A 21,768-nucleotide genomic window follows, 5' to 3' on the forward strand; every position below is an offset into this window, starting at 1 on the left:
CCTACGGAGTGATAAAGTAACCTTCTTTGAAGTGTATCAATCCGTCACCAATCAAGTTGCTACAGCCTGTGCACTGGTCTTGAATGGAAAATGTGGTGATTCTGCTAAAGCTTCTCTACCTTTCCCTGTGTGTGAAACCATAACGTCTCTACTTGGGAACGCTGATCCCATTTATTTGGAGTTGATGTTGCCATCTGGCTTTCTTCAAGCGTTGTGTTCACATTAACTCTATACTTAATCATATATTTTAAATTTTATTATTTACTGCTGACATCAGTTTCTGTCGGATTGTAGGAGCCTCACCAGAGAGGGCACCTGTCGCCATGTTGTAAAACTCACACTTGCCAAAAAGTCATGGATTAGGGTTTTCCCCCTCAGGATGAAGCTATTTAGCTGACACGGATGGTTACCTCCATTACCAATTAAAGCCAGGAAGAGGTACATGTGACCCAAGGGTGTTGTCAAGTCCTCTTATCTGAAGACTGATTACTGTTTATCTTGAAAACATGTACTTAATGGGTTGTACAGAACAGTGAAGTTTCTCTCTTTTCAACCTTATAGCTGTTTGCCTCTATTTCCCCATCACATTTGAGTGTAAGGTTTCTTTATTAATAAAATGGTTTTTATGTCTTTCTCTGTTGTGGTGGAGATAATTACTCATTTGGGGGAAGATTTTTGTTGTTGTTGTTTTCAATTGTATTTTCTCAACGTTTAGATAGTAGAGTATTCCTTAGGCCAGGCAAAGTAGCCCATGCCTGTAATCCCAGCACTTTGGGAGGCCAAAGCAGGTGGATTACTTGAGTTCGGAGTTTGAGACCAGCCTGACTAACATGGTGAAAGTCCTCCTCTATCAAAAATACAAAAATTAGATGGGCACGGTCGCGCGCGCCTCTAATACCAGTAATACGGTGATATTCTGGCGGCTGAGGCGGGAGAATCGCTTCAACGTGGGAGGCAGAGGTTGCAGTGAGCAGAGATCACGCCACTTCACTCCAGCCCGGGCCACAGAGGGAGACTCCCTCTCAAAGAAAAAGAAAAGAAAAACGTGAGAAAGAAAAGTAATAGATTTCTTCCACAAATGTGCTGGGACAACTAACGATATCCACACGAAATAGAATAATGTTGGATCCCTATGTCACACCATCAAAAATTTTATTTAAAAACGTTTAAAAAGCGCGAGAGAGAGACAGGGAGAGAGAGGGAGACAAGGAAGGGGGCCCTGCGGGAGGTGGTGATACTTTTTCGCCCGGGCTGGCCCGGACCCCAGGGCTCAGCGATCCTCCTGCCGCTACTTCCTGAGTAGCTGGGACCTCAGGCTCCTGCCTTCGCGCCCGCACCCATGCTGTGTTTATCCAGCAGGTGGTGACCTCACGCCTCCCTGGCCTGAGCACTCCGTCCTGCACCCCAGACGGTGGTTCTAGGCAAGACTCTGAAGCTGAGCACAGGGCCGACCCTCCCTCCCGTATGAATGGAGAATAGAAAAGAAGAGGATTTCTATTCTGTTGTGTGGGCCGTCAGCATGAAATCGTACGTTCCGCCCAGGCAGGGCTTTGCATTTCACATTCTAGTTTGCATCCCCGTTCCAGACAATTCCAGGGCTTTTGAATCATGCCTCAGACCTCCTGGCCGCTCTCGCCTCCAAAACCCCAAAAACAGAGGCGCTGGGAGCCAGGATGTGAGACACACAGGTCCGGTCACGGCCCTGCCCTCTACCGGTTCTCAACTGCAAAGTCTCTCTGCTTCGCGCCCCGCCCCTACCTCGCCCAGGGCCCGCCCACCACCACGCGGGTCCCGCCCAGGCCTGGTTTCTGTCCTGCGCGCGCAGATTCTCGAAAACCTGGAAGCGGATCGCCTGGAGTGACCGTCACACCGCGGCGGTGAGTTTGGCTGTTTTGTATTATTAAGTCTGCGCTTCCCAGGTCCTCAGCGCTTCTGTCCCTGGGACTTAGGGTCCCCACAGATCTGGAAATTCTCGCCCGTCTTCACCCAGAGCAAATTGAGACATCCCCGTGCGAGTCCGGAAGTCTCTTCTTTTTGGGTCTAAAGTCGCTCTGAGGCTGGTCCCATCCACAGTCTTTCTGCTGTAGGGCAATGTATACACTTTCTATCGGGTAGTTTTTTTTTTATTTGTTTTGTGTTTGTTTGTTTGTTTGTTTTGCTCAAAACCATTTTCAGACTCCTCCCGCCCCGCGTTTTTTAAAGTCCTCACCCGCGACGTGGATTCCCGCCTTGGACACCTCCCAACCTTGCCCTTGTCGGCCCCTGAAGCGCAGCGCCGCGGCCCCGGTCCTGGGGAGGCGGCGTCCTCTGCCTTGTCCTGAGATCCTGCAGATCCCACCCTTGTCAGGCACCGTCGCCCCCAACCTCCCTCCTGGGGTCGGGCCCTGCTGTTCCCCAGGTCTCTCCTCCGCAGTCCCCGCTTCTCCTGAGCCCGCGTTGGGGAGCTGCCCGGGGCCTGTCCTGTGACATGGGGTGTTCTTGCCTCCAGGCCCTGGAAAATGAGCTTCTCCAGGATGCAGGAATCTTACTCCAAACCCGCCTGTGATTGTGTGGGCCAAAGGAATTAGGAGACAGAGAGAGGGACTGAGAGAGCAGTAGAAAACCTGAGACAGAGAAAAGCAGAATGAGAAAGACCCATAACAGACGGCAAAGTAGAGGATGGTGAGGGATTTGTGAAGAGACAGCAAAAGTGAAAATAAAAAAGATAAGAAAGTAGGAGGAGAAAAGCAACTGGAGAAATGTAGAGAAAAGTTAGATGTACAGAGAGATGATGGACGACAGCAAGGTAGAGAGGAGCAGCAAAGAGGGAGGCTCATCAGAGTGAGGGGGAGGAGGAGGGATTTGGAGCCGGGGCAGACAGAGCTGAGTGGTGCTGGTGGCAAGGAGAACAGAGGGAGAACCACAGCAGGGAGGACACCTGGGGATCTGGAGTTCTAGAGAGTGGGGATGAGGGTATAACAGGGAAGAGGGAATGTAACAGGGAGAGCGGAGGAGGCGCAGAGATGGGAGAAGAGGTGGAAATGTATGTGTGCTGTAAAGTGAAGAATGGAGAGACCAATATGAGAGAAACAGAATTGTTTATTTTAGGTACACACCGGCTCAGTGGATTCATATCCAAAAAGCTGAGTATTGAACAAAGAGCGGGGTTTTTATAAGCGGCCTTACAAAAGCAATTAATTATACAGTGACAGGTCATGTAATTGATAGTATAACATATCTTGTGACCTTGCATAGCCGGTGACCTTGTAGCTGCATCAAAAGAAAAACAAGAACTAGCTAAATACACTTGTAAAACATCATAATGCTTAAGAAGCCTGAAAAGAGTAACAGAATCTTTCACTCTTTTTTTTTTTCTTCAACCTTGCTCTGGAATGTGGGGGTGTCTGGAGCCCATTCGTTTAGACTTGGTTATTTGGACAGTGTTATCCTGTAACCGTCCTTGACCTGAGCTTGATAGGCAGAGGAAAACTTGTTCTTGTCTTTTTATTTTTAATGCTTGCCTTGCCATATTATGGGCCTTTGCTTTTACTTTTCTTGGAGTGAATAAATGCAGTACTTACTATTTTTAAATTTCTATCTCATATGGAGATACAAGATGATCAAAAGATTGGGGAAAAGGGCAGCAAGATGTTAAATAAGTTGCGAGGATGGAGCAGAAGAGGTGGAAGAGAAGAAATAGAGGGAAGAAGGGAATAAACAGCAGGAGAGGAGAGGGGTACAAAATGAAGAGCACAATCCTGGGGAAAAATAAAACAAGAGCTAGAGAGAGAAGGGGAGAATGAGAGATATGTACAGAATTAGGGAGGGAAGCACCGTAATGAAGACAGAGGGGCTGGGCGCAGTGGCTCACGCCTGTAATCCCAGAATTTTAGAAGACTGAGGCAGGGGGATTAGTTGAGTCCAGGAGTTCTAGACCAGCCTGGACAACATAGTGAGACCCTTATCTCTGCCAAAAAAAAAAAAAACTTAATTGGGCATGATGGTGCGCACCTGTAATCCCAGCTACTCTGGAGACCGAGGGAGGAGGATCACGAGCTCAGGAGGTTCAGGCTGCAGTGAGCCAAGATCATGCCACTGCGCTGCAGCCTGATCAACAGAGTGAGACCCTGTCTCAAAAGAAAAGAAGGGGCACGGGGACTTTGGGATCAGATGAGTAGGTGAGTTTATTGTATATGATTAGTTGTGACATGTTGACTTCTGTGTATATAATCTAATAACTTAAAACTTGTTTAAATTATAAAGATGAGACTGAGAATTTTAAAATTTCTATCTATAAGACATGTACATTCTGTAAATCTTGGCATCAGAGGTATCTTCCACTTGGAATCCCTATTCAGCCAGAGGGCAGCGACTTACTGAGTTGTGAGTCACTCTCTTCCCTTTTCCCAGGGTGGGGTAGGATGTGGGACAGTGAAGTGGGACAAAACTCACTTCTTGTTATTACAAAACACTTTTAATTAATTAATATTTTGAGACAGGGTCTGGCTCTATCACCCAGGCTGGAGTGCAGTGGCATGATCTCCTCTAACTGCAGCCTTGGCCTCCTGGGGTCAAGCGATCCTCCTACCTCAGCCTCCTGAGTAGTTGGGACCACAGGCATTAGCCACCAAGCCTGGCTAGTTTTGTATTTAAAAAACAAACAAATAAACAAAAAATGGAATTTCACTATGTTTCCCAGGCTGGTCTCAAAATCCTGGGCTCAAAGGATCCTCCTGCTTTGGCCTCCCAAAGTACTGGGATTACAGGGTTGAGACACCGTGCCTGGCCTACATAGTTTTTTTTTTTTGAGACGGAGTTTTACTCCTGTTGCTCAGGCTGGAAGGCAATGTTGCTTACTGCAACCTCTGCTTCCTGGGTTCAAGCAATACTCCTGCCTTAGCCTCCTGAGTAGCTGGGATTACAGGCATACGCCATCACCCCGGGCCAATTTTGTATTTTTAGTAGAGACAGGGTTTCTCTATGTTAGACAGGCTGGTCTCAAACTCCTGACCTCAGGTGATCTGATCACGTCTGCCTCCCAAAGTGCTGGGATTGCAGGTGTGAGCCACTGCACCCAACCCATAGTACATTCTAAAATGGACATCAAAGCCAGGTGTGGTATCTCATGCCTGTAATCCCAGCACTTTGGGAGACCGAGGTGAGGGAATCACCTAAGGTCAGGAGTTCAAGAGCAGCCTGACCAACATGGTGAAATCCCGTGTCTATGAAAAATACAAAACTTAGCCCGGCATGGTGGCATGCACCTATAGTTTCAGCTGCTCAGGAGGATGAGGTACAGAATCACTTGAACCTGGGAGGTAGAGATTGTAGTGAGCTGAAATCATGCCACTGCACTGCAGCCTGGGTGGCAGAGTGAGTCTCCATCTCAGAAAAACAGACAAAAAATAAAAAATAAAAAACAAAAGGGACATCAAAAGTGCTTTTGTTCTCATTTTGTAATAGATTTCTTTTTTTTTCTTTCTAGTTCCTCATTTAAAAAAAAATATATATATATATATATTTTTGCATTTGGAATGTGAGAAAAATCTTAGTTTTAAGAATATCTTTTTAATACATAATCACTTCTGAAAGATGCCTTTGTGGCATCCTATAACCAACTCACATCATTCCTTTCTGTACATGTGTATATTTCAGTTATGTTCCCATTGACCTCAGAGTTTGTTAGATTTTTTTTTTTAAACAATTAAAAAAAATAGTTTCAGTTTGAAATTAGTTGCATCTGGTTCAGATCGAGGTCTGCATGCTTTCTAGATTTTATTATTTATTGGAAACCTTTGGTACCTCAATCAGAAGTTTTGATTGTTTCAGTGTGTACCCGGTAAAGACGTCAGTGGCCTCTTACCTTAACATGAAAATGTAGTTTAACCAGTTAGTCTATTTTTCAGTTTTCTTTCCTTATGTCATTGTTAAAATCTTGAGTTGTAAGCTATTAAGTGCATGTTTCCCTCAAGGCCATCTAGTGCATTTGGACAAACGTTGAAAGATGGGTCAGATTGGCATGGAATGCTGTTCCAGAAGCACTCCTGTATTTTTTTTTTTTTTTTTTTTTTTTTTGACAGTTTCACTCTTGTTCCCCAGGCTGGAAGTGCAATGCTGCCTTCTCAGCTTGCTGCAACTTTTGCCTCCAGGGTTCAAGCCATTCTCCTGCTTCAGCCTCCCGAGTAGCTGGGATTACAGTTGCCTGCCAGCATGCCTGACTCATTTTTTGTATTTTTAGCAGAAATGAGGTTTCACCATGTTTACCAGGCTGGTGTCAAAATCCTGACCTCAGGCGATCCACCCACCTTGACCTCCCAAAGTGCTGGGATTACAGGCGTGAGCCACTGTGCCTAATCACCCACATATTCTTGATTAAAACAATTTGCTTATGTCTTAGTTCTACAGCTGACCTTCTTTCACTGTTTTCAAGGTCAATAGCTGTGTGTTCACACTTCTGCATTTTATGGATGTTACTGTGATTTTTTTTAAGGAAGAATTAAATGTCAGGAATTAATGACATCAGAACCTTGTAAAAGAAGTTTCTTTAGCCCAGGTATGTGAAAGATGCTTCCCTAATTTTCAAGGATAGGGGTGATAGAGACCGACCCTTCCCGTTAGCCCTTCCAGGCCCCATGTAAGAATTCAGGCACAGCCGGGCGCGGTGGCTCAAGCCTGTAATCCCAGCACTTTGGGAGGCTGAGACGGGCGGATCACAAGGTCAGGAGATCGAGACCATCCTGGCTAACGCGGTGAAACCCCGACTCTACTAAAAATACAAAAAACTAGCCGGGCGAGGTGGCAGGCGTCTATAGTCCCAGCTACTCGGGAAGCTGAGGCAGGAGAATGGCGGGAACCCGGGAGGCGGAGCTTGCAGTGAGCTGAGATCTGGCCACTGCACTCCAGCCTGGGCGACAGAGCGAGACTCTGTCTCAAAAAAAAAAAAAAAAAAAAAAAAGAATTCAGGCACATCTTCTCACTCATCTCAGACCTTCTCAGGGTAACTTGGTGAATATGTCCCTGCTCTGAGCCCAGTGAGCCTCCCTGCAACTTGGCAATGAGGGGCTAGACCAGAAAAGGTCAACCCGGGCGACGCTGACCCCTGAAATGATTGGCAAAATGGAGTGTGTGGGCGTGGCTTTTCATCTGGGAGAGGGGAGTGCCCAGTTGTAACTAGAATTTTCAATGGGATGCAGTACCCTAAAAATGAAGAAAAGCAGTGTAAGAAACAGAAGTGTAGACTCAGACACAGAGACCATCTTCGGGGCCTTTCTCTGTATGAGGATATCACAGCGAAATCTAAAGCAGTCGTGTCAGTCCCTGGCAGGGAACCCTCCACCGGCTTCCCGGGTTCCCCAGGACAAAAGCCCAGCTCCTCACTGTGGCTCCACAGCCCTGTGTCCAGGGCCCCTGCCAGTGTCCAGCCTCCTCCTGGGAGCTTGCCCTCCTCTCCTGACTCCCTCTGCCCCAGTCACAGTTGTTTTTTTTTCTCAAACACCAAAACCTTTTCTGTCTCAGGTCATTGTCCCTGCTCTTACCCTATGTCCCTAAATGATCACAGCACTGTCCCTTTTTCCTCCTTCAGGTCTAGGCTCAGAGCTGTCTGCCATGCCCTCCCACCCCCATCTGAAGTTCCCTCTGCCTGTCAGTCTCTATCATGTTACTCAGGTTTTATTATCTCTGCATGAATCATATCAGAAGTGCTTTTTTTTTTTTTTTTTTTTTTGAGGCGGAGTCTCGCTCTGTCGCCCGGACTGGAGTGCAGTGGCCGGGTCTCAGCTCACTGCAAGCTCCGCCTCCCGGGTTTACGCCATTCTCCTGCCTCAGCCTCCCGAGTGGCTGGGACTACGGGCGCCCGCCACCTCGCCCGGCTAGTTTTTGTATTTTTAGTAGAGACGGGGTTTCACCGTGTTAGCCAGGATGGTCTCGATCTCCTGACCTCGTGATCCACCCGTCTCGGCCTCCCAAAGTGCTGGGATTACAGGCTTGAGCCACCGCGCCCGGCAGAAGTGCTTTTTTATTATTTTTTTAGACAGACTCTCACTTTATTGTCCAAACTGTGAGTGCAGTCTTGTGATCTTGGCTCACTGCAACCTCTATCTCCTAGCTTCAAGCGATCCTTGTGCCTCAGCCTCCCAAGTAACTGGGATCACAGGTGTGTGCCACCACACCCGGTTAATTTTTGTATTTGTATTTTATTATATATTATTTTTGAGTCTTACTCCGTCACCCAGGCTGGAGTATAGTGGTGCGATCTTGGCTCGCTACAACCTCCACCACCCGAGTTCAAGCAATTCTCCTGCCTAAGACTCCCGAGTAGCTAGGATGTCAGATGCCCACCAAGCCAGGCTACCTTTTATGTTTTTAGTAGAGATGTGGTTTCACGATGTTGGCCAGGCTGGTCTCGAACTCCTGACCTCAAGTGATCCACCAGCCTCAGCCTCCCAGAGTGCTAGGATTACAGGCATGAGCCCCTGCACCCAGTGCAATTTTTGTATTTTTAGTAGAGATGGGGTTTCACCATATTTGCCTGGATAATCTCAAACTCGTGACCTCAGGTGATCCACCAGCCTCGGTCTCCCAGTGTGCTGGGATTACAGACGGGAGTCACTGTGCCCACCCAGAAACACCCTTCTGCGTGGATTACTTTGTGTGTTGGGTCTCCCTTACTTGACGGATACACATTTCCCATCTTGGCCACAGGATAACTGCAGCATCTACTCTGGGGTTGTGGTTTAGATGCTGAGACATCCTCAGGGAAGACTGAGGGGCTGGGGCAAGTGTGGGGATGGTCCCACATTTCATCTGAAAATTTCAACTCTAATTGATCTGAACTTCCTGTGGCTATTTATTTCAGTCAAAGTAAGAGGAGAAGGCCTCACTGAGGTCAGAAAAGCCCTACAGACCAGACCCTGTGTCCTCAGCCAGTCCCAAGCCATTCCCATTTTTGTCATCTGTGTCACTGCCTCACTCCAGCTCCCGGGTCTTCCGTGCTCTGCACATCACCAGGGCCCAGTTTGGCCATCACGAGCAGGGGCTTTGCCACGAGCAGGTGATGCACTCAGAGTCAGGGGTGCTAGATTCCCTTCAGGAAGGGTGGGGAGGTGGTCAGGGACCTGAGGGGCATGAAGGACACACCCCTACACAACTAGTTCTGTTCCGGAGGAGCTGGAGGCTCCGTGACTTCAGGAAAGATTCTTCCAAGGATGAGAGTGCAAATAGCACAGTGCAGTGCAGCCCGAGGGCCACCTCCTCCTGCCAGGACAGTGGCGATGACTCTCTACTGGCTTTTCCTTGCCTGTCACAACACGTGAGCACACACACACACACACACAACACACACACACACACACACACACACACATACCCACACACACACACTGTCACAAGGCAGCTGAGGAGCCAAGGGTCAAGTCAAGATGCTATAATGTAAATGTTGGACTGGACGTGGTGGCTCACCCCTGTAATCCCAGTTACTTGGGAGGCCAACGATTCACCCCAGTCAGCCTCCCAAATAGCTGGGACCACAGATGCACACCATCATACCTGGCTATTTTTTGTACTTTTCTTAGAGACGGGGTTTCACTGTGTTGTCCAGGTTGGTCTCAAACTCCTGGGCTCATATGATTTACCCACGTCAGCCTCCCAACGTGCTGGGATTACAGGGGTGAGTCACCACACCCAGCCCATCCTGCAAATTTCTAGAGAAAAAAACCAATGCCAGTCTGTTAACGCTTCCAGGCCATCACATGGGAATGAGCCACACCTCCTTCCGACTCAACTCAGAGCCTCTCAGGATAACTTGGTGAAATGTCTCCTACTCTGAACCTCAGTGACCGCACCTGTAATATACAGGTGATGAATAAGACCAGAAAAGCTCAGTCAGAGTGACACTGGCCCCTGAAACGATTGATCAAATAGTTTGTGGCTTTTTCTATAGGAGAGGGTAATGCTCAGGTGTAATATGAATTTTAAATAAATTACTGTTCTCGAAAAATGTAAAAAACACAAGTACCAGAATGGAAAAACCAGGGAATTAGACTCAAATCATCTTGAACCTCTCCTTGTCTCTGTCCACACCCACTGCCCTTCCATACCATGTCATTTCACAACTTTAACCCACCTACACAACTCCATGTCCCCTGCAGGCCTCTCCCCTGAGCTCTACAATCCTGTGTCCCGTTGTCTTCTGAGCTCTCTGCTGAGACATCAAACAGGTGTCTCCACATTCACATTTCTATAGGTGATTTCCTAAACCCCCAAACACATTCCCTTGCAGTCCTATACGTCTCAGATGAGGGTGACAGTGTACTTCCAGGGACTTAGCCAAACTTGACAGCATGTATTTTAAATATGGGAAATGAATTCCGTTATTTGTAAATGTTGTAATTTATAACGTAAAGAGAAAGTTGCCCATATACATGAAACGAATGAGAAAATACATCATTTCCAAAATTCTTTTGAAGTGTGGGAGAAAAATATTTCAAGACCTCATCCCTATGGATCTGTGCTCCCAGGACCTCCCTAACCTCTTCTCCTGCCTGTGTCCTCCTGGCTCCCTCTGCTCCAGCCACACAGGTTTCTTTCCTTTTTCTGGGGTTGAGGTTGCTCCTGTCTCAGGGCCTTCTGGGCTGTCCCTCTGCCTAGGACTCTCTGGCCCCGCAGCTGCAAGTGACAAGCAGCATTTCTTCCCTAAGTCTTTGTTCTGACATCACTTTCTCCGTGGAAACCTTTGTGATGTCCCACAGCCTCCCATTTGACATGGCAGCTCCACCTTCACCCCCACCTGTGGTCCATGTTGCCTGTTCTGTGTGATTCTTTTTGCTCCTTCACTGTTCACTGGATCCTGGTGGGAACAGGTCCCCAAGCAGAGAGCAGAGCCAGAAGGTGGGGCTGTGCTGGGCTGGCGCCCTCTGAGGGGAGCTCAACCCTGACTTCACATGGAGGTTCTCAGGCATTCTGCAAATACATCTTTTATGCTGTTCTGTCAAGGATTGCTATTATCATAGGATGGGACCCATGCTCACTAATGCTTACAATGGCGCTGGTGATTCTCATCGGTGTCTAGTATTGAACGTCAGGGCACTTTCCTCCATGTTGAGAGCTGAGATCAGCCTGTGATCCACAGGGAGGTGAGGAGGGGTGCGGTGGTTCACCCCTGTAATCCTAGCTCTTCGGGAGGCCGGGGTGGGCGGATCTCGAGGTCAGGAGATCAAGACTCTCCTGGCCAACACAAAAATTAGCTATGTGTGGTGGCACATGGCTGGAATCCCAGCTAGTCGGGACACTGAGGCAGGAGAATCCCTTGAACTGGGGAGGCGGAGATTGCAGTGAGATGAGATCATGTCACTGAACCCCATCATGGTGACAGATCTGGACTCCATCTCAAAAAAAAAATTAAATATCATATTTTTTTCTCACACAGGATTGATTTCCAAAGACTCGTGTTACATGAGGAAGCCACCAAGAAAAGCAAAGAAAAGGATCCAGGGATGGCTCTTCCTCAGGTGAGTGAGATTCCTCGGTGGATTCTGCTGTCTCTTTCCTTTCTGAAATGCCAGGTATTGTAGTAGCCAGTCTTCTGTGAGTCTGAAGCGTCCTGCCTCACACGTTTGCTCGCACTCACCCAAGGCTTTTCTCAGTCCCTCTCATCTTAAATTCCGTCTCCCTTTATTGCCCAGGCTGGAGTTCACTGGAGCACTCTGGGCTCACTGTAACCTCCACCTCCGAGGTTCAACAGATTCTCAGGCCTCAGCCTCCCAAGTAGCTGGGATTACAGGCATCCACCACCACATTGGGCTAATTTTGTATTTTTAATAGAGATAAGATTTCACCACGCTGTCCAGGCTGGCCTCAAACTCCCGACTTCACATAATCTCCTTGGCAGTTTTTCACTGTTACCAAGAATACCACACTGGTTGCCTGTGGGCAAAGTGACTTCACTGCAGATATCTGGAGGTTTCCTACAAGTTGGGGTATTGAAAAGCTGATTGCAGGCTGGGCGCGGTGGCTCAAGCCTGTAATCCCAGCACTTTGGGAGGCCGAGGCGGGTGGATCACGAGGTCGGGAGATCGAGACCACCCTAGCTAACATGGTGAAACCCCATCTCTACTAAAAATACAAAAAATTAGCCGGGCGTGGTGGTGGGCGCCTGTCGTCCCATCTTCTTGGGAGGCTGAGGCAGGAGAATGGTGTGAACCCGGGAACCAGAGCTTGCAGTGAGCCGAGATTGCACCACAGCACTCCAGCCTGGGCGACAGAGCAAGACTTCGTCTCAAAAAGAAAAAAAGAAAAGAAAAGAAAAGCCGATTGCTTCTTCTTGGAGTTGTCATTTCCTCTTTTAGATGTGGGAAGATTCCATCCCTACCCCCAGCTGCAGAGGTGCCCTTTCTGACTAAGAACATGGGAAATTTCCCACTCATTAAGCAAAGCTTACTACTGTGGTCTTATCACTATGATTCTTACCATCATGGTCTTACCACCGCAATTCTCCTGCCTCAGCCTCCTGAGTAGCTGGGATTACAGTCGCACACCACCACGCCTGGCTACTTGTTTGTATTTTTAGTCGAGATGGGTTTCACTTTGTTGACCAGACTGGTCTCGAACTCCTGACCTCATGATCTGCCCGCCTCAGCCTCCCAAAGTTGTGGGATTACAGGCGTGAGCCACCGCCCGCCCAGCCGAGAAATATCTTGATAATATTACAGGGGCTCCCTCTTGGGTGACAGTGACAGTTAGCTCTTCTTTTGGCTGTTGTTAGGATTCTTCACCTCTGAATTTTGACAGTTTTATTTTGATGTTGTCTGTTGTAGGTCTCTTAGATTTATCCTAGTTGGATATTCTTAAGGTATTGCATTTGTTTCTTTTGCCTTCTGAAATTAGAAATTTTTGGCCATTATGCCTTCCAACAAGCTTTTCTATTCCTTTCTTCCTCTCGCTCACTTCTGTGACTTCTGGTACTCTTTTTTTTTTTTTTTTTTTTTGAGACGGAGTCTTGCTCTGTTGAGGTATTGCTCCTCACAAGACAGCATTAGCTGCGGGGCTCTGCGTGCTGACCCTGACCTAAACCACGTATGAATAAAACATACACTGACACACAGATAATTCTGTTTTGCTAGTTCTGCTGTGTTTCCCGACCACTAGCCTTAAGCAACTGTCTTAACGCTTTTATATGCTGTTTCCGACCTTCCCCAGAACGTGGTAACCTAGAGTGGGCACCAGTGACTTACTGATGACTCACTGACTTGACCGCGTGGTCCTTCTTTGCCTTCGTTTTCAGGGGTCGCGTTCCTCACGCTTCCATCACAGCTTTCCTGTCGAGGGCGGTCCTCACCCTTCCTTCGCAGGTTGCCTCAGGAGGGGCTTGAACTGCTGGGGGTCTGTTTCCACAGATCGCTGACGTTCCTCACATGGGGCACCAACTGAGGTATCGCTCCTCACAACAGGGCATTAGCTGCAGGGGTCTGCCCACAGACTCTGGCCCGGATGGATGAGTGAAACGTACACCGACACACAGACACTCTGCTTTGCCAGTCCTGCTGGGTGCCCAATTGCCTGCACACCAAGAGAGGTTTGTCACTGCAGCAGCCCTGAGCAGCCCACACTCCAGGCATTTATGTAGCATTGAATTAACAACAGAAGTTTGAGTAAACACACTTGAGGATAATTCACATGGTTAAGAGAGTAGTTTTATGAATGATTAAAGCCCAGGTACTGTGGTCTAAAGTACATACCATTAAGGGACAATTTCCCTGGTCAACCTCCCCCTAGAGGGCCATGTGGCTCACAGGTTAGTTACTGGAGGCAGGGTAAACAGATACAACTGGGGAAGCTTCTCTTGTCCCTAGTATTTACCCTATGACCTAATGCTGTAAGGTAAGAACCGGCTGTCTTCAGCCTGTTCAATTATTACAAGCTATGTAACCTTTCGGCCTTCCAAAAGATTTGTGACTATTCCCTATAACTTTCCCTAATATTTCCCTTTAATATTTCTGCCCCTATCTTGAGTAAATCCCAACACTGTCGCCCAGGCTGGAGTGCAGTGGTGTGACCTCACCTCACTCCAGCCTCTGCTTCTGGATTCAAGCGATTCTCTCACCTCAGCCTCCCAAGTAGCTGAGATGACAGGTGCGCACCACCACACCTGGCTGATTGTTGTATTTTCAGTAGAGATGAAATTTCACCATGTTGGCCAGGCTGGTCTTGAACTCCTGACCTCAGGTGATTCCCACACCTGGGCCTCCCAAAGTGCTGGAATTACAGGCGTGAGCCACAACCTGGCCTGGGACTTTCATAATGTGTAGGATGGTGTCCTTGCTGGTGTCCTGTTAGTCTGTTTAGACTCCCTTCATTTTTCTTTATTCTTTGTTGTTGTTGTTTCTTTTCCTATTCACTACTCTTTTTTTTTTTTTTGAGATGGAGTTTCACTCAGGTTGCTGAGGGTGGAGTACAAGGGCACGAACTCAGCTCATTGCAACCTCCACTTTCATGGTTAAAGCAATTCTCCTGCCTTAGCCTTTCGAATAGCTGGGATTACAGGCATGTACCACCATGCCCAGCTAATTTTGTATTTTCAGTAGAGACAGGGTTTCTCTATGTTGGTCAAACTGGTCTTGAGCTACTGACCTCAGGTGATCCGTCCACCTCGGCCTCCCAAAGTGTTGGGATTACAGGCATGAGCCACCAAGCCTGGCCTTTCTTTCTTCTTTCTTTTTTTTTTTTGAGACAGAGTTTTGCTTTGCTCTTGTTGCCCAGGCTGGAGTGCAATGATACAATCTCGGCTCACTGCAACCTCCACCTCCCAGGTTCAAGCGATTCTCCTGCCTTAGCCTCCCAAGTAACTGGGATTACAGGCATGTACCACCACACCCAGCTAATTTTGTATTTGTAGGAGAGATGGGGTTTCTCCATGTTGGTCAGGCTGGTCTTGAATTCCTGACCTTGGGTGATCTGCCTGCCTCGGTGTCCCAAAGTGCTAGGATTACAGGCATGAGCCACCGCACCTGGGCCACGCCTGGCCTTTTTAAAAAAATTATTTTATTATTTTCTTTTGAGACAGTCTCACTCTGTCATCCAGGCTGGAGTGCAGTGGGAAGCCCACCACTACACCCTGCTAATCTTTGCATTTTTAGTAGAGACAAAGTTTTATCATATTGGCCAGGCTGGTCTCCGAACTCCTGACCTCATGTGATCTACCCACCTCAGCCTCCCAAAGTCCTGGTGTGAGCCACTTCACCCATCCCCTCTTCACTAATTTTTTTTTTTTTTTTTTTTTTGAGGCGGAGTCTCGCTCTGTCGCCCGGACTGGAGTGCAGTGGCTGGATCTCAGCTCACTGCAAGCTCTGCCTCCCGGGTTCACACCATTCTCCTGCCTCAGCCTCCGGAGTAGCTGGGACTACAGGCGCCCGCCACCTCGCCCGGCTAGTTTTTGTATTTTCAGTAGAGACGGGGTTTCACCGTGTTAGCCAGGATGGTCTCGATCTCCTGACCTTGTGATCCGCCCGTCTCGGCCTCCCAAAGTGCTGGGATTACAGGCTTGAGCCACCGCGCCCGGCCTCTCTTCACTAATTTTTAATTTACATTATGAATTCTGATTTTGATCCCATGTATTGAGTTTTTCCATTTAGTTACTGTATTTTTAGCCCGAGAGTTTCTGTGTAGTTCTTCATCTTTTCTGTATGTTGGTTGACCTTCTCATTTTCTTCATGCATTGCTTTCATGATTTCTTGAAGCTGTCTCTTAATTCAATGAGCTTCCAACTTTTTGGGGGGTGGGGGTGACAGGGTCTGACTGTGTCCTGCAGGCCGGAGTGCAGTGGTGTAATCTCGGTTCACTTCAACCTCTGCTCTCCAGGCTCAAGCAATCCTCGCACGTCAGCCTGGTGAGTAGCTATGGATGTGTCCTCTCCAGGTTTTTCCTTATAATGTCCGGACTGAAGTTAATTTAAGTGTGTGTGGATGTGATTTTAAATGTGTCCTGGAGAGCATTAATGGAGAAGTCCATGATTTTTTTGAGACAGAGTCTCACTCTGTCGATAGGCTGGTGTGAAGTGGCGCTATCTCAGCTCACTGCAACCTCAACCTCCCGGGTTCAAGTGATTCTCCTGCCTCAGCCTCCTGAGTAGCTGGGATTACAGGTGCACGCCACCACACCAAGCTAATTTTTGTATTTTTAATAGAGTCGGGGTTTCAGCATGTTGGCTTAGATGGTCTTAATCTCTTGACCTCGTGATCCACACGCCTCAGCCTCCGGAAGTGTTGGGATTGTAGGTGTGAACCACCATGTCCAGCCAAGCCCATGGTTTTTGTAGAAAACACATTATTTGAAGTATATATATACATATATTTTTATTTTGAGAAAGACTCGCTCTGTTGCCCTGGCTGGAGTGCAGTGCTGTGATCTCAGCTTATTGCAACCTCTGCCTCCAGAGTTCAAGCAATTCCCCTGTCCCAGCTTCCCAAATAGCTGAGATTACAGGCGCCTTCCCCCACCAAGCCCAACTAATGTTTCTATTTTTAGTAGCTATGGGGTTTCTTCATGTTGCCCAGGTTGGTCTCAAACTCCTGAGCTGAAGTGACCCACCTGCCTTGGTGTCCCAGAGTGACAGGGTTACAGGTGTGAGCCCTCACGCCTGGCCAGATATATATATATTTTGTTTGTTTGTTTGAGATGGAGTCTCACTCTGCAGTCTAAGCTGAAGTGCAGTGGCACAATCTCAGCTCACTGCAACCTTCACCTCTGGAGCTCAAGCGATTGTCCTGCCTCAGCCTCCCAAATAGGTGGGACTAGAGGTGTGCACAACCACACCCAGTTAATTTTTTTGTATTTTTTGTATTTTTAGTAGAGACTTGGTTTCACCATGTTGCCCTGGGTAGTTCGAACTCCTGAGCTCAGTTGATCCACCCACCTCGGCCTCCCAAACTGCTGGGATTTCAGGTGTGAGCCACCGCGCCCCAGACACACACACACACACACACACACACACATATATATTTATATATTTTGAGATGAGGTCTCGCTCTGTCTCCCAGACTGGAGTGCAGTGGTGCGATCTTGGCTCACTGCAAGCTCCGCCTCCCAGGTTCACGCCATTCTCCTGCCTCAGCCTCCCAAGTAGCTGGGACTACAGGTGCCCGCCACCACACCTGGCTAATTTTTTGTATTTTTAGTAGAGACGGGGTTTCACTGAGTTAGCCAGGATCCCGGACATATGTTTTTTATATTTTCCATAAAACTGAGACTTCCACAGTGAGTTAGATTTTAAAATCTATAATGGGAAAGTACAATAAAACACACTACAGAAAAAACTGTTCAAAAATACCTTAGTGTGGATTTGTGAGAACACAGTCTTGGATCAAATCAATGCTTATTTTCTCTTTTCTCATTTTGTGTGAAGGTGATAACTCCGTCCTCCCTAATGTTTTGTGGAAATGTGTGTTTCATTTTAGGGATGCGTGACTTTCAGGGATGTGGCTATAGAATTCTCTTTGGAGGAGTGGAAATGCCTGAACCCTGCGCAGAGGGCGTTATACAGGGCTGTAATGTTGGAGAACTACAGGAACCTGGAGTCTGTGGGTGAGGAAAATGTGTCTCCACACGTGAGGAGTCTGTCCTTGTCTATCTTGGCTCTTCCTGATTTTGTATTCTCTTTTGTGATTTTGTGATACATGCTTTTGATGTACATGTCATTGTTTTCTGCAGTGATGACCCTCCTATCTGTCATGGGTAGCTTCTTAGAGACTCCCCTATGGAGTGGTTTTACATAAAAACAGAATACTTATTAACACTCTGACTAATACAATTGAATATCATCCTGCTCTAGGCAGAGATGTCCCTGGAAGCCGCGAGCAGAATTGTCAGCATGGCCCAGGATACGAGATTGAAAGCATGACACTGACACTGACTGACAAGTGTTTCCAGCTGTGGCCCTGGTTTTGTTTTGTTTTGTTTTGTTTTTTGAGACAGAGTCTCCCTCTGTTGCTCAGGCTGTAGTGCACTGTTGTGATCTCAGCTCATTACAACCTCCACCTCCTGCATTCAAGCAATTCTCATACCTCCATCTCCCAACCTAACTGGAATTACAGATGCAAGCCATGATACCTTGCTGATTTTTGTATTTTTATTAGAGATGTGGTATCACCATGTTGACCAGGCTGGTCTCAAATTCCTGGTCTCAAGCAATCTGCCCACCTCAGCCTCCAGCCAAGTGTTGGGATTACAAACCTGAGCCATCACGCTTGGCCTTTCATTCTGGTTTTTAAGGAGCACCACAGAAGCATCTGTCACTGGTACCATGACAGTGATCATCATATAAACTAATGATCATCTTCTCTAAGCAGCAGTCACTGCTGTAGAAGTTCCTCCTAGGGAGGACATCGTTCAGCCTCACTGCCTCATGTATATGAGGCTCTTGACTGAACTGTTTTTGTTTGACATGGAATTTTGCTCTTGTCGCCCAGGCTGGAGTGCAATGAGGTGATCTCTGCTCACTACAACCTCTGCCTCCCAGGTTTAAGAAATTCTCCTGCTTCAGCCTCCTGAGTAGCTGGGATTACAGGCACCCACCATCATACCTGGCTAATTTTTGTATTTTTAGTAGAGAGAGGGTGTTCTTAAACTTTGAAGATCATATTTGGAATGTTTAAAATAAGTATTGCCTTTTGTGTAATATTAACACATTTCAATATTAACTATTATTTATCATATGTACTTAATTGGAAACCTATTGGTTTTTATATTTTTTAGATAGCTCTTTTAAAACCATGATGGAGTTCTCATCAACAGGGCAAGGCACTACAGAAGTGATCCACACAGGGATGTTGGAAAGACATGAAAGTCATCACATTGGAGATTTTTGCTTCCCAGAAATCAAGAAAGATATTCATGACTTTGACTTTCAGTGGCAAGAAATTAAAAGAAAGGTCCATGAAGCACCCATGACAAAAATCAAAAAGTTGACTGGTAGTACAGACCGACATAATCAAAGACATGCTGGAAACAAGCCTATTAAAGATCAGCTTGGATTAAGCTTTCATTCACATCTACCTGAACTGCACGTATTTCAGACTGAAGGGAAAATTGATAATCAAGTAGAGAAGTCTATCAACAATGCTTCCTTGGTTTCAACATCCCAAAGAATTTCCAGTAGGCTCAAAACCCATATTTCTAATAGGTATGGGAAGAATTTTCTCCGTTCTTCATTATTCACACAAGTACAGGAAGTACACATGAGAGAAAAACCTTTCCGATGTAATGAGTGTGGCAAAGCCTTTAATTATAGCTCACATTTAAGGAGACATCACATAACCCATTCAGGAGAGAAACAACATAAATGTGATGTATGTGGCAAAGTCTTTCATCAAAAGCAATACCTTGCATGGCACCATAGAGTCCATACTGGAGAAAAACCTTACAAGTGTAATGAGTGTTGCAAGACCTTCGGTCACAAGTCATCTCTTACACGCCATCATAGACTTCATACTGGAGAGAAACCTTACAAATGTAATGAGTGTGGTAAGACCTTCAGTCAGACATCATCCCTTGTAGGCCATTGTAGACGTCATACTGGAGAGAAACCTTACAAATGTGAAGAATGTGACAAAGTTTACAGTTGCAGATCACAACTTGAAACACATAGGCGAATTCACACAGGAGAGAAACCATACAAATGTAAGGTTTGTGACAAAGCTTTTAGGCATAATTCATGCCTTTCACGCCATAACAGAGTTCATACTGAAGAGAAACCTTACACATGCAATGAATGTGGCAAGGTTTTCCGGCGTGATTCATACCTTGCACAACATCAGAGAGTTCACACTGGAGAGAAACCGTACACATGTAATGAGTGTGGTAAGGTTTTTAATCAAAAAGCACATCTTGCATGTCATTATCGACTTCATACTGGAGAGAAACCTTACAAGTGTAATGAGTGCGGCAAGACCTTCAGTCAGAAGACAACCCTTACGTGCCATCGTAGACTCCATACTGGAGAGAAACCTTACAAGTGTCATGAGTGTGGCAAGACCTTTGCTCGAAATTCATCCCTTGTAATTCATAAGGCAATTCATACTGGAGAGAAACCTTACAAGTGTAATGAATGTGGCAAGGTTTTTAATCAACAATCAAACCTTGCACAACATCAGAGACTTCATACTGGAGAGAAACCTTACAAGTGTAATGAGTGTGGCAAGACCTTCAGTCATATGTCATCCTTTGTATGTCATCATAGACTTCATACTGGAGAAAAACCTTATAAGCACAATGAGTATGGCAAAGCCTTTAGTGGGCAGTCATCACTTACTCATCATCAAGCAATCCATGGCATAGGCAAACTTCACAAATGTAATGATTCTTACAAAGTCCTCAGTAATGCTACCATCATTTGCAAATCATTAGAGAATTCATAATGAAGAGAGATCTTACAAGTGTAGTAAATGTGGCAGATTTTTCAGACATCATTCATAGCTTGCAGTTCATTGGCGAACTCATACTGGAGAGAAACCTTACAAATGTCATGATTGTGGCAAGATCTTCAGTCAAGCTTCATCTTATGCAAAACAAGAGAATTCATACAGGAGAGAAACTTCACAACTGTGATAATTGTGGCAAAGTCTTTTTTTTTTTTTTTTGAGACGAAGTCTTACTCTTTTGCCCAGGCTGGGGTGCAGTGGCACAATCTCGGCTTACTGCAACCTCCGCCTCCCAGGTTCATACGATTCTCCTTCCTAGCCTCCTGAGTAGCTGGGACTACAAGCATGCTCCACTAAGCCTGGCTAATTTTTATGTTTTTAGTAGAGACAGGGTTTCACCATGTTGACCTGGCTGCTCTCAACTCTTGACGTTGTGATCTGCCCACTTTGGCCTCCCAAAGTGCTGGGATTACAGGCATGAGCTACTGCGCCCAGCGTGGCAAAGTCTTTACATTCACACCACATCAGACATCAGAGAATCTATACGGGACAGAAATCTTACAAATGTCATAGGTGTGGCAAGGTCTTTAGTCTGAGGTCTCTCCTTGCAGAACAGCAGGAAATTCATTTTTGAGATAATTGCAGTGGGCGATCTCGGCTCACTGCAAGCTCTGCCTCCCAGGTTCACGCCATTCTCCAGCCTCAGCCTCCCAGGTAGCTGGAACTACAGGCGCCCACCACCATGCCTGGCTAATCTTTTGTATTTTTAGTAGAGACGGGGTTTCACCGTGTTAGCCAGGATGGTCTCGATTTTCTGACCTCGTGATCTGCCCGCCTCGGCTTCCCAAAGTGCTGGAATTAAAGGCATGAGCCACCGCGCCCAGTCATCAATGTATTTCTTGAATGTATTTGATTGATGTCTAATGCCTCCCTAAACAATCTAAGAACAAGCTGTTCCCCATTACCTTGGACACATGTTCTCAGGACCTCCTGAGGGTTGTGTCACGGGCCATGGTCATTCATATTTAGCTCAGATTAAATCTCTAAAGATATTTTACAGAGTTTGACTCTTTTCCATGATAAGAATAACTCATTTTAAGTGCAGCATGAAATAACAAATGTAAGGAACACCTGGGCAATTTATATGCACTGTTTAAATGTCAGTGCCTTTTTTTTTTTTTTTTTTTTTTAATTACTTTTTTTCTTATTGACATGGAGGAGGGAGCTTTGGGGTAGAGGGTCTTACTTTGTCACCCAGGTTGGCCTGGACCTCCGGGCTCCGCGATCCTCCCGCGCCTGCTTCCTGAGGAGCTGGGACCCCAGACTCCCGCCACCCCGCCTGCATCCCTACTGCATTTAAGCAGCAGGTGGTGACCTCTCACTC

General features: G+C 46.7%; 1 protein-coding gene across 2 annotated transcripts; it reads left to right on the forward strand.

Annotated features, from left to right (window-relative positions):
• Window positions 1-1,744: 1,744 nt before the first annotated feature.
• On the forward strand, window positions 1,745-20,656 carry LOC111530341 (zinc finger protein 845-like). 2 transcript variants are annotated; one of them, XM_026448827.2, is made up of 5 exons: window positions 1,745-1,877; window positions 11,402-11,483; window positions 17,424-17,550; window positions 18,721-19,894; window positions 19,979-20,656. In XM_026448827.2, exons 2-5 carry the CDS (start codon window positions 11,469-11,471, stop codon window positions 20,379-20,381), a joined length of 1,719 nt encoding a protein of 572 aa, XP_026304612.1. In that variant the 5' UTR covers window positions 1,745-1,877; window positions 11,402-11,468; the 3' UTR covers window positions 20,382-20,656. The 2 variants fall into 2 exon arrangements, with proteins under 2 accessions (XP_026304612.1, XP_023053273.2); XM_023197505.3 differs by having other exon boundaries at window positions 18,721-20,643.
• The last annotated feature ends 1,112 nt before the right edge of the window (window positions 20,657-21,768 follow it).

Source organism: Piliocolobus tephrosceles, chromosome 21, assembly GCF_002776525.5.
Source record: "Piliocolobus tephrosceles isolate RC106 chromosome 21, ASM277652v3, whole genome shotgun sequence".
Lineage (NCBI taxonomy): Eukaryota > Metazoa > Chordata > Mammalia > Primates > Cercopithecidae > Piliocolobus > Piliocolobus tephrosceles.

Excerpts from the sequence above, each read along its gene's own strand:
- LOC111530341 (XM_023197505.3), top strand. Across the intron at positions 17,551-18,720 it reads CAGGAACCTGGAGTCTGTGG|ATAGCTCTTTTAAAACCATG; the intron begins GTGAGGAAAATG and ends TATATTTTTTAG.